The 13,186-nt window shown below is 41.6% G+C and overlaps 1 protein-coding gene across 2 annotated transcripts in view; it reads left to right on the forward strand.

The window, feature by feature from the left end:
- The first annotated feature begins 2,676 nt into the window (after window positions 1-2,676).
- LOC117517614 (ras-related protein Rab-6A) overlaps window positions 2,677-13,186 on the forward strand; it is a 44,043-nt gene continuing 33,533 nt past the window's right edge. Inside the window, exon 1 of one of the 2 annotated variants that reach the window (XM_034178706.1) lies at window positions 2,677-3,023. In XM_034178706.1, coding sequence (XP_034034597.1) covers window positions 2,954-3,023 — 70 coding nt within the window. In that variant the 5' untranslated portion in view covers window positions 2,677-2,953. The remainder of the gene's footprint in view (window positions 3,024-13,186) is intronic. The other variant, XM_034178705.1, reaches the window with a different exon arrangement.

Raw genomic sequence — 13,186 nt, forward strand, 5'->3', positions numbered from 1 at the left:
CACATGACCCCACATGTGAGGAAGTTCATAACTGCATACAAAGCATTAGCGAGTGATCTTTTTACTGCGTATGTGCATTAACATTGGTGCACACATGCAAAATTCTGCATTTGTAAGCATGTTTAAAAGAATGAGAGCAAGGACGAGAGCCAAAGAGGATTTTGTTAGTTCAGCATCTTCAGTGGGGGAGGCTTGGGGTCTTTCCCATACACAGGCCATATGGCGGATGAGTGCTGCTTGGGGTGGTGGTGGTGGGGGTTCTGGCAGTGGAGTGTGATGCTGTAATTCGGTTCCAGAAGCCCTGACATCAGTCGCTCAACACTTTGTTGTAATGGCACATGAATGGGAGAGAGAGAGAGAGAGACGCAGATGTGGCTCCAGTGACCTAGAACAGCCAGCTCAAGCATACATAAACACACATACTGTACTCACACAGTCATAATTTATCAGCGTAATTCACTTAAGCCAAATGTGTGCTCGAACAGTGCATGTTTTCTACTTGAATTAAAGGCTAAGGTCCCTTTTTACATCACATTTTGCATCAAAGTATTCCAGATAAAGAATTCCAGATATGTGGTAGCCCCAGGACTATCTGATAACTGATTTAACAAGTACTAAACAACTAAAATACTGTATACTAAATACAGTAATGATTATTGGAAAATCTGATGTCACTGATTATAAGGTACATCAAAAGCGACCTGATTCTGAGACTAGCAGGATCTAAAGCTAATTTAATCTAATTCTAAACTGAATCGAAAACTAAAAGGAAACCTACATGCATCAAAAGATAACCAAATCTGACCTATCTCAAGATAAAGGCAACCAAAAAATCAACCTCAATTTAAAATTAGTTACATCAAGAACCAACAAAATTGAAAATAAACTGACTAGCTTCCTGAATGTATAGCTAACAGGGTCTAATGTTGCTGAATTGAATGCTAACTGAGTATAAAGCAACCTGAATCTAAAACTATCTGAAAAGCTACCCAACTCTAAAGCAAACTAGGGCTAATATAACTGAATATAAAGATAACTATCCTCACCTATGGTCATGAGCTTTTGGTAATGACTAAAGAACAAGGCTCTAGAAAAAAAAGTGGTGGAAACAAGATTCCTCCATCGGGTATCTGGGCTAACACTCAGGGACAGGGTGAGAAGCTTGAATTTCTGGGAGGGACTCAGAGTAGAGCTGCTGCTGCTTCTGGACATTGAAGTGAGCCAGCTGAGGTGGTTCGGGCATCTGGTGAGGATGTTCCCTGGTTGTCTCCCTAGGGAGGTCTTCCAGGTACGTTCAACTAGTAGGAGACCCTGGGGAAGACCCAGGACACACTGGAAGGATTACATTTCCCAGGTGGTTTGGGAATGCCTCGAAATCCCCTGGGAAGACTTAAACCCAATTTATGCTACTCCATATAAGCAACTCCATAGCCATGCTGAGCCCTCTGCAGCATCACAAACCCTCTCTGAGTCCCTCTCCATAGCTTGACATGCACCTCTCAAAAATTGTAGCTTCTTGTTGAGACGATGTGGACCACACAGGCTGTGATTGGTCTGCTAACTACATCATTCCTAGAATCTCTCTTTTCCGGTTTCATAGTCAATGACCTTCATGGGATTGTAGGCCATTCTTCATGAAAAACGTTGCGCCCCCTACTCTTCTGGTAATGAATTGCATTGTGACACCCACCAAACCAGATGGAGAACCTCGAAAGGTTTATGACTGTGTCAGAGCAATTGTGTGGCCACAGAGTTACAGACTAGTAGAAGCATAAAAAGGCCTTTAGAGGACTTGGCTGAGGATAGGGAAGTGTAAGATAAGCTGCTTAGTCTGCTGCCATCGAGACTAAGAAATTTTTAGATAAGACAAAGGTATAACTTTTTTAATTGACAAATTTGGATTAATGGCTTTCTCTATGGTCAATAGCATTTCAGGCCATGATAATGATGTCACATTTTTATCTGATGCCTCCACCTCCATCAGGTCCTTAAATTGTGATCCCAATGTTCATTTAGACCTTTACAAAATTTTGTAAAAGTTTGTAACTTCCTGGGTGTTAATTTGAACCTCCTTTCTCACTGATGTAAAACCTACCCTTATGATCACAAATGTCTCAGTTTTATTGCATTGTAGAGTACAGGTTTTTATGTTATCTGGACTGTTTTAGAGATGGCTCTTGAGGAACCTGGCTTTTGGAGAACCATCATTTTGCTGTGGATGCCTTGGTTTAATTCTTTATATATTTTTTCTTTCCTGCTTTAAAATGCAAGAAGGCACTGGTTCTACAGGTAGACCATTAAATATTGCCAAAGGTGCACCAATTGACCTCTAATTATGCCTGCTAGATTTCGTAAGCTTTTAAAAGCAAGTCAATCGATTTCTGAAATTTTTGGGAATTATCAATGCTGTTTAAAAAGGCATTCATCTTGGTGTATGTAAGCTGTTGACTCGTTAAAAATTTGACAGGAAAAAGAAAAAATTATATGAAACTAACCTCTGACTATTATTAACGACGCAAATGCAACACGTGTATTGTTTGATAACATGGATAACATATGTCCAGTTAAAGAAAATGGGAATTGACGTAAAGGTGTTTTTAAACTTAGGTTCACAACTATGTGTATGTACATACACCCAATAGAGGGCAGCATAGCAGCAGGGCCTAACGACGCTGGTAGCCCACGAAGAAGAATCTGCCCACAGTGGCTACCATTGGAGGAGTAATAGCAGTGCTGAGTTGGCCGCTGTAGTTAGTGAGTCATCTAAAAGTGTTTGGTGACATCAGGGAGCGTTTATTGACCACGAATCCTTTCCAGGGTTTCCGTACAGAGGCTTGGCAAATCACTGGAGCGTGACGGGGCGCACACCTTTGATATCTGATAATAGTTGGTTAGCGTAGCTAGCGTTAGTTGGCTAGCCGAGGCGCTGTGGAAAAAAGGCTCCTATGCAGTCATGTCTACGGCTGGAGACTTCGGAAACCCTTTAAGAAAATTTAAGTTGGTTTTTCTCGGGGAGCAAAGTGGTAAGTATATCGTAGTATGTAGTCAGTACTTGGTTTTGCTGGTTTGGGTTCGATTAACTAGTTAGCAATCCAAGACTAGCAGCACTATTTGGCGTGGTTGTGTCGTCAGCGATTGTTGACGCCAAATCATTCAGGTCCCTTTATTGAATTTATTAGAAATGTTGTGCCTGACAGTTTTCACCTGTTATAATGAGATAAGTGGCTGGCATTGACTGAAATTCTAAACTGTGGGTGTCGTCAAATAATTTAGGACAGCACTTGGTGGTTAGTCTTAGTGAGTCACGTGACATCCCAAAGGTATTCCTCATGGCAGTCAAGCAAATGTCACACAAAAATCAAAAGATAAACTCTTCTCCTTCAGTTGCGCCCGTTAGGGGTCACGGTTGCCACAACAGATCAGTTGTTTCCATTTCACCCTGTCCTCTGTATCTTCCTCTGTCACACCAACCTCCTGCATGTCCTCCTTCAGCACATCCATAAACCTCCTCTTTAGCCTCGTCTTCTCCTGTGGCTCCATCTTCAGCATCCTTCTGCCTATATACTCTGGGTCTCGTCTCTGGACAAGCACGTCTGCACATCTCAAGCTTGCCTCTAACTTTTGTTGACAAACTGTCCCATCTGAGCTATTTCTCTGATATGTTCTTTCCTAATCCTGTCCACCCTCATCACTCTCAAAGAGAATTGCAACATCTTCAGCTCTGCCTCCTGTCTTTTTGTTAGTGTCACTGTTTCTAAGCTGTACAACATAACTGGTCTCACTCCTGGCTTGTAGACTTTCCCCTTCACTCTTAATGGCATTCTTAGGTCAAAAATCACTCCTGCCACTTTTCTTCACCCACTCCACCCTGCCTGCATTCTTTTCTTCACATCTCACCCATACCCTACATTACTTTGGACAGTTGACCCCAAGTATTTAAACTCATCTGCTTTCACCATTTCTACTCCTTGTTACCGTACTTTTCACTTGGGCTCCCTCTCATTCACACACATGTACTCTGTCTTGCTCTGGCTGACTTTCATTTCCCTTCTTTTCAGAGCATATCTGCACATTTCCAGGCTGGACTCAACCTGCTCTCTACTGTCACTACATATCACAATGTTATCTGCAAACATCATAGTCTATGAACTGTCTTATCTCGTCCATCGCCATTGCAAACAAGAAAGGACAGAGCTGATCCTTGGTGTAATCCCACCTCCACCTTGAATGAATCTCTCATTTTTACTGCACATCTCACCGCTGTCACACTATCCTTGTACATGTCCTGCACTACCCAACAATGCCACAACTCTTCTCTTGGCACCCTGTCATAAGTGTTCTCTAAATCCAAAAAAGTAAACATTGCATCTGTAGTGCTTTTTGTCAGCATAACCTGATATTTCTCTTCACAGATCTTCACCTGTTTCTAAGCCTAGCTTTGACTACTCTTTCCCGTAACTTCATGCTGTTGCTGATCAACTTTATGCATCTGTAATTACTAGAGCTCTGCACATCACCCTTGTTCTTAAAAATAGGAACTAGCACATTTCGTCTCCACCCCTCAGGCATCCTCTCGCTTTTCAAGATTTTATTCAACAGTCTGATTAGAAACACCACTGCAGTCTATCCTAAAAGTTTCCATGCCTCCACTGGAATGTTATCTGGACCAACTGCCTTTCCACTCTTCCTCCTCTTCATAGCTGCCCTCACTTCATCCTTACTAATCTCTTGCACTTCCTGATTTGCTTTCCACATAATCAAGCTCTCTCTCTCTCACATTTCAAATGGACGAGGTTGCTAAGGTTAGACCTTTTGTGAAGCGTCTTGAGGCAACTTTGTTGTCATTTGGCGCTGTATAAAATGAAATAAATTTAAATTCTTCATTCATCAGTTCCTCAAATATTCCCTCCACCTACTCAACACTCTCTCTTCACTTTTCAGCACATTACCAACCTTTATTACCCTGACCTGCTGCCACCATCCCATTTCTTTTTCTCCAACTTCTGCCTTATACATTCTTGAACGTTTTCATTCCACCACCAAGTCTCCTTGTCTTTCTTACGCTGTCCGGATGTCACACCTAGGACCATCCTAGCTGTCTCCCTCACCACATCTGCAGTACTTTTTCAGTTGTCCAAAATTGCTTCCCCTCCCTCCAATGTCTCTCTCACCTGCTCACTGAATTTTACACATCAGTTTTCCTCCTTCAGCTTCCGCCATCTGATCCTTTGTTGAGCTCTGATTTTCTTCTTCTTTACCTCTAAAGTCATCCTACAAACCACTGTCATATGCTGGTCTAACTACACTCTCTTGCCACCACCTTACAGTCTCCAATTTGTTTTTGCTTGCATCTCCTACAAAGAATGTAGTCCATGTAGTCCTGTGTGCACCTTCCTCCACTTTTTTATGTCACCCTGTGCTTCTCCCTTAAAGTAGGTATTCAGTTCACTACAGCCATTTCCATCATTTTTGCAAAATCAACTACCATCTGTCTTTCCATATTCCTGTCCTTAAAACCATATCTACCCATTACTTCCTCATCACCTCTGTTCCCTTCACAAACATGCCCACTGAAGACTGCCCCAATCACCACTCTTTCACGCTTGGGTACACTCTCCACCACCTCATCTAACTTGCTCCAGAAATCATCTTTCTCCTCCAGCTCACAACCTACCTGTGGGGCATATGCACTGATGATATTATTCATCATCACCAGAAGATTAATTAACTCATGAAATTAACTAACTAAGGACATTCCTATGGTCATCTGTAGTGAGCGGCATTTGACAAATTGTACTAATGCGTTTGGAAGAACAAGAAATTAAAAATATTTAATTTCCTAGGAGTTGGAAATGTGTTCACATATAAACCTCTCATAGGACAGCATGCTATACATAGGACAATTATGGTGGCTTTCTTTCTGTCTGCTGGAACAGTAATTGTCAGTTTATTTTTCTGGTTGCTCTCACGCAACTGCATTTGCAGTAGGTGTGAAAATTACTTTTTCAGATGTGTCTGAAAAATATAACCTACTTATAATAAACTAACCCTAGCTCTACCCTTACCCTAACCTAAACCCAAAAGAATGAAAAACTGCACCAACAGCAACAATGCCAAGAAAAAAACAACACATGAAATCATGAAAAATAATGCCCAATTTCCATTACGTTTGAGCACGATAAACATTTCAGTGCAGCTCTGATCAGTGCTGCAGTGCTGCCAGGGCTGTGATCAGAGCCACAGACAGATGTGGTCTGTGCAATTATTCATGCCCCCCCAACACACACACCAGTGTTCTGGTCAGTCCAAACACCTGTTAAAATATTTTTTTCTTATAGGCATAACTCATTATAAAGTAATTTTCACACTAAGGTATGGTAGTCATGGAAATGGTGAAACTGAACCAGCCCACGCTTTGCACTGCTGACTCCTTCAAGTCTTAATCATTAATTAGCTTATGAAACTGTAAAAGTCTTTGATTTGTGAAGTTTTTCAACAAGATTTTAATTTTAAAGGTACAGATTTGAAAACAAAGTTTTGATCAAAAAGGTATAATCATGAAATGAGCCAGAGAGTCCAAAAACTAGGAATACCATGATATAACCATTCAAAAAGTTAAAAAATACCCTTTTAAATGGTAAATGGACTGCAATTATATATCTCTTTTCCATTTGCATCACATGATCAAAGCGCTTTACAATAATGGCTCACATTCACCCCGATGTCAGGGTGCTAACATACAAGGTGCTCAGTGCACACCGGGAGCAACTAGGGGATTAAGGACCTTGCCCAAGGGCCCTTAGTGATTTTCCGGTCAGGCTGGAATTTGAACCAAGGATCCTCTGGTCTCAAGCCCAACGCTTAACCACTAGACCATCATCTCTCTGATATTATATTCATTTTCGGCCATATTGCCCCATCCCTAGACTCCTATGTTGTGACCTTCTTACCAAACAATGAGGCAGTGCACCTGTGATCTGACCTATTTCAGGTAACTGATTACTGCTTTCCCCATCCTTTGACACCTTGCTTGCACACAGTGTCACCTTGCAGTATTCAGCTCAACCGTTTGCACAGTGCCCAACAGCACCTCGTTGTTTATATCACAGATTAGTAAAAAGAATTAATTTTAGACGGAGCTAAGATGCTTTTCTAGAATTTCAAACTGAAAACTCCTGTCTTCATCTAGTTTAATCTCTGTCCCAGCAGTGAACTTAATATAAAGGTGAGCGGACTGTGTATGTCAGTAAAACCGGACTTCAGAGACAGCGTTCGGTTAAGCCCCTTTCACACCGGGGCCAACGTAGAGTTGTGTATTGCAGCGTACAGACTACGCTGAGTTATGCAGCTCTACGTTGAGTTTCAGCAGCTCTACACCGAGTTAGCTCACCTACACAGCAGTATGCTGAGGGCTACCTGAGGCAGACGCAAAAAAAATTAAACATGATTTTTCGGCATAGAGCGCAGGACGCAGAAAGTACGCAGTTTTTATGCAAGTCTACACAACACTCCGCTACTGTATGAAGATCTACACAACAATGCGCCACTGTACACCATGCCTCCACAATTCTACACAACCCTACGCCAGGGAGAAAAATCCTTTTAGGTTTTTTTCATCAGTACGTACCTGCATTGATAGATTTTATCCATCTCGCTGGACTTGGCTGGCAGTGAAGCATCAAAACCACTGAAAAAGAAGAGGCGGGCCAAGCTTCCACATCCAGAGGTCATGTCCACGTCCACTCCTCCTGGACAGGTTGCCAGCAAGTGGACATGTCCAAGTCCACTATAACTCCTCATGGGTGGAAGGCCAGCAAGAGGATGTGCACCGTCCACGGAACGCATGCACGATTGCTGGCGGCCGCGACAGGCACTTTGACCTTCTTAAGTTTTCTCATGATTGTGGCATGTTAAATGGAGCCAAGCTCCCTCTGCGCTCAAAGGATTTCTCTCTCTCTCTCTGTGCAGCTACGCAGCCATGACAAGTAGGGATGGGTATTGATAAGGTTTTATCGATATCGATGCCATTATCGACTCTGCTTATCGATCCGATTCCTTATCGATTCCCTTATCGATACCTCGTGAATTTTGTACTAAAAGTAGGTTTTACAGGTTTTCTATGTATTTCCTTGAGTCTTAAAGTAAATAAATATGAAATTAGTCACTGTATCCTTTATCTCTGGACATAAATAAAAATAAACAAAACTGTTTCGCTTTGAAGTTATTAATTCAGACTGAATTCTATCATTCTGTCTTGACTTGTCAGAGAGCCGCGCAACGTTTGGAGCTGTGTGAACAGAACGGAGGATGATTCTCGTTTCTTTCTTTCAACAAGACAGGAATCCCAGTTAGTAACTTTAATCTGCACAAAAGTGAATCACAACTCATATTCAGGGATGAAAGTGGTGAAAAACAAAAAAAGCTGAAACCCAAAATTACCCCCCAACACCACCTGCACGAAAATGTTTGAATTCTAGAAGCTCTGAAATGCAATCTGGGACTATTCCAGATGATAAACTGCAGTGAGTGCAGCATCCATTTAGTGAGAAAAAACAAAACAACTTTCCTTATTTAAATTCATTCCAGTAGTATTCTGCTCTTACTAGGATGCAGCAGTTTTCTAGTTTGGCAGATAGTTCTGGAGGAAATCATTGAAGAAATTAACAAACTGAAAATATGGTTTGACCGAAACAAACTGTCATTAAACTTAAATAAGACAGGAATGAAATGGAGGTGTGAGAGTCACTCGGTGTTCACAGGAAACATTTATTTCTGTATGTATTTATTTATTTATGTTAGTTGCTATTATATATTTTCTATTGTGTTTTTATTCAGGTTCTTTTTGTCTCTTTCTCTAAAATTGTATATAATAATCATTAGATTAATATATAAGCAAAAATAAATTTAAGGAATATTACAATTTGAAAACAAATGCACCCGAACGTGATGACGGCTGCAATTGCTAAATGCTTACTTTTAACATTGAAAATGCCATAGACATGCTAACGCGTTAGCATCGCTCCCATTTTTAAGTTATAAAATACATCTATCAACTGTTTCAGAAGACCATAACAGGTCGGTGTAACATAGAAAAGGTAAATAATACTCACAGATGTATGCTCTTTAGGGTTTTAGCGGGGGAAAATTAAACGAAAGAAAGAAATAAACGAAGCAATCGACCGAAGCATTGCTTCAATCTGTGAACCACGGTTTGATTGGTTCAAGGTTCAAAGCACGCCGCGCTGCAGAAAAGTTGATTAAGGACCCGCTGCAGGGTCTGTAATCAGTGTAGAGAAATGATCATTTTCCTGACAAACACCCGCCAAAACAACGGCCACTCTGAAGGACTGATAACAGAATCGTTAAGCACAAAGCTTATTGATGTCGGTGGATCGAATCATTTCTTAATGATACCCGAAAGGAACCGGTTCTCGATACCCATCCCATACCAATTTTCATAGACAAATCAATAGATACAACACTTGAGTGTGCTGTAATTTAGTTTTGAATTATTTTGTGTAGTTGTGTAGGATCGGCTACTCATGAAATTGCCTGTACTGTGTTTGTTTGCTGCCGTGTCAAGAAGGGTGCTGTCATTCTGGTTTAAAGTCCACGTCAATTATCAGGGATGATTGTCATGTCAGTTTTTTACTGCCCAGGGGGCATTTCTGTAGAGAACAGGATCCTCCAAACCAGCAGGATTCCAACATAACTTTTCCAGCAAAGCTGAGGCTGGTATGCAGATGCTGGTATAACAGAGAAAGAAGGGCCCTGGAATGGTGTATCCACACGGTTAATGATATATACACTGAAATAAAACAAGCACATAAAAATGTGTGCATAACTTATTAGTACACAGTAGTTAATTTACAGTAAATCGTCAATTCAATTTCAATTTATTTTCCTTTATATAGCGCCAAATCACAACAGCGTTGCCTCAAGGCACTTCACACAGGTAAGGTCTAACCTTACTAACCACCAGAGCAACAGTGGTAAGGAAAACTCCCTCTGAGGAAGAAACCTCAAGCAGACCAGACTCAAAGGGGTGACCCTGTGCTTGGGCCATGCTACAAACATAAATTACAGAAACAATTCACAGAACAGTTCACGGACGAATATACAAGAATTGCTGTTGGTGCACAGGACAGGAGGGTCGCCAACACAAATACAACTCCCATCTCTGGATGGAGCTGCACCTTAAACAGAGAGGAAAAAAAACAGAATCAGGCATCAGAAATACAAGAAATACTGTATAATTTGCCAGGATTAATCAACAAGAAAAATAGCAGAAATACTAAGGTGATCGCCGGCTGCTAGCCCTAAGCTTCACTAAAAGACCCAGAATTTAGGTAAAGTTGAGGCCGCGGCCCGCTCCAGTTACTAATGACATGAATTAAGAGTAAAAAGTGTAAAACAAAACTGTACCAGTATGCTAGCCATATGAAAGGGAAAAGAAGTGCGTCTTAAGTCTGGACTTGAAAGTCTCCACAGAATCTTATTGTTTTATTGATGCAAAGAGACCATTCCACAGAACGGGGGCACGATAAGAGAAAGCTCTGTGACCCGCAGACTTCTTATTCACCCTAGGGACACAAAGTAGTCCTGCACCCTGAGAACGTAAAGCCCGGGCCGGTACGTAAGGTTTAATTAGGTCAGCTAGGTAGGGTGGTGCCAGTCCATAAATAATTTTATAGGTTAGTAGCAGAACCTTAAAATCTGATCTCACTGGGACAGGAAGCCAGTGAAGAGACGCCAAAATGGGTGTAATGTGGTCGAACGTTCTGCTTCGTGTCAAAAGTCTGGCTGCAGCATTTTGAATCAATTGGAGACCCCTGATGCCAGACTGTGGTGAACCAGAAAATAGAACATTGCAGTAGTCCAATCTAGAAGAGATGAACGCATGGATCAGGGTCTCGGCATCAGCCATAGACAGGATGGGACGAATCTTCGCTATATTTCGCAGGTGGAAGAAAGCAGTCCTAGTAATAGTTCTAATATGGAGGCCAAAGGACAACGAAGGATCAAAAATTACCCCAAGGTTCCTCACTTTGTCATTCTGATGTATGACACACGAGCCTAGGCTAAGTGTTAACTGGTCAAATTGATGCCAATGTCTCAATGGACCAAGAACCATCATTTCAGTCTAATCAGAGTTTAAAAGTAGGAAGTTTCTAGACATCCAACTTCTCACTGCTGCAAGGCAATCTTCTAAGGATTTTATGTGAATGAGATTACCAGCAGTTATCGGCATGTATAACTGAGTATCATCTGCATAGCAGTGAAAGGTAATCCAAAAACACCACAATATGTGCCGTTAAATGCAGCACTGAGATCTAACAGCAACAGAACTGTAGTGGTGTCCGAGTCCATTGTAAGCAGAAGATCATTCACCACTTTAGTGAGAGCCTTCTCTGTGGAATGATATTTTCTAAAAGCAGACTGCAGTGGCTCAAAGAGATTATTCTCAGTAAGCTAGTCTACGAGCTGCTGTGACACCACTTTTTCCAGACTTTTAGAGCAAAATGATAGATTTGATATCGGCCGATAGTTTTTCAATACACTAGGGTAAAGATTAGGTTTCTTAAGTAATGGTTTAATCACTGCAGATTTGAAACATTTAGGAACAGATCCAAAAGTTAAAGAAAGATTAATCATTTCCAGCACAATCGGCCCAAGAGTGGGCCACAGGTCCACTGATGTTGTTTTCTCCACACAAGCCACTGGATGGATACACTGCCTTTTCTGAGTCCTGGAATCTGTTGGACTTAATTTACATTGTTCATTAAGTACAAACAGTATGGTAAATCTGTCCGCAATAGGCAGTTCTCAAAAAAAAACCAAGTGATAAACAAAGGATACTAGTGAGGGAACCAAGCCACTATGTCACCCATGATAAGTATAAAGAAGTTACAGGCATCTGTGGCTATGATTATGTATATAGTGCAACTTTTATGTATTGCAGGCCGGTTTTGCAGATTCTTGGTGAAGTGGCACAGAGAAAGATGTCCTTAAAAAGAAGACATGAAATTTGAGCCATAGTTTGCCAAAAGGCACATAGAACATGTAAGACTAGCTTTGATCTGTTTTCTTGTATGGAAATCCTTCACTTATCCACTGTTACTACAAAGCTGTGGGTCATGATGCAACAGGGAAAAAGTACAATGAAACTTTCAAAGATAAAGCTCTCTTGGTGCTAGAGCTGAAATGTTTAGTCGAGTAACTCAAATAATTCTAGTACCAAAAAGTTTGAGGCAAATTCTGTGCCTTGAAGCTCTGTTTAACGTTGTAGTACATATTCCAGGCCTGTGTGTGGTGCTGTAACGTCCCCAGAAAAAAACAAAACAGAAGAAGACTAGAGCATGTGCATAAGCCATGTAAGAGCTTCTTCTTCTTTGTCTTTCGGCTGTTCCCGTTAAGGGGTCGCCACAGCAGATCAATCGTTTCCATCTCACCCTGTCCTCTGTATCTTCCTCTGTCACACCAGCCACCTGCATGTCCTCTCTCAGCACATCCATGAACCTCCTCTTTGGTCTCCCTCTTCTCCTCCTGCCTGGTGGCTCCATCCTCAGCATCCCTATATACCCTGGGTCCCTCCTCTGCACATGTCCAAACCATCTCAATCTCGCCTCTCTGACTTTGTCTCCAAACCGTCCCACCTGAGCTGTCCCTCTGATATGTTCATTCCTAATCTTGTCCATTCTTGTCACTCCCAAAGAGAATCTCAACATCTTCAGCTCTGCCACCTCCAGCTCTGCCTCCTGTCTTTTTGTTAGTGCCACTGTCTCTAAACCATACAACATGGCTGGTCTCACTACTGTTTTGTAAACTTTCCCCTTCACTCTTGCTGATATTCTTCAGTCACAAATCACTCCTGCCACCTTTCTCCACCACTCCACCCTGCCTGCACTCTCTTCTTCACCTCTCTACCACACTCTCCATTACTTTGAACAGTTGACCCCAAATATTTATACTCATCTACTTTCACCACTTCTACTCCTTGTAACTGCACTATTCCACTGGGCTCCCTCTCATTCACACACATGTACTCAGTCTTGCTTTTACTGACTTTCATTCCCCTTCTCTCCAAAGCATATCTCCACTTCTCCAGACTAGACTCAACTTGCTCTCTACTCTCACTACAGATCACAATGTCATCTGCAAGACCTAATCAATGTAAAAAGCTACA

This window comes from Thalassophryne amazonica, chromosome 9 (assembly GCF_902500255.1).
Source record: "Thalassophryne amazonica chromosome 9, fThaAma1.1, whole genome shotgun sequence".
Classification (NCBI taxonomy): Eukaryota; Metazoa; Chordata; class Actinopteri; order Batrachoidiformes; family Batrachoididae; genus Thalassophryne; species Thalassophryne amazonica.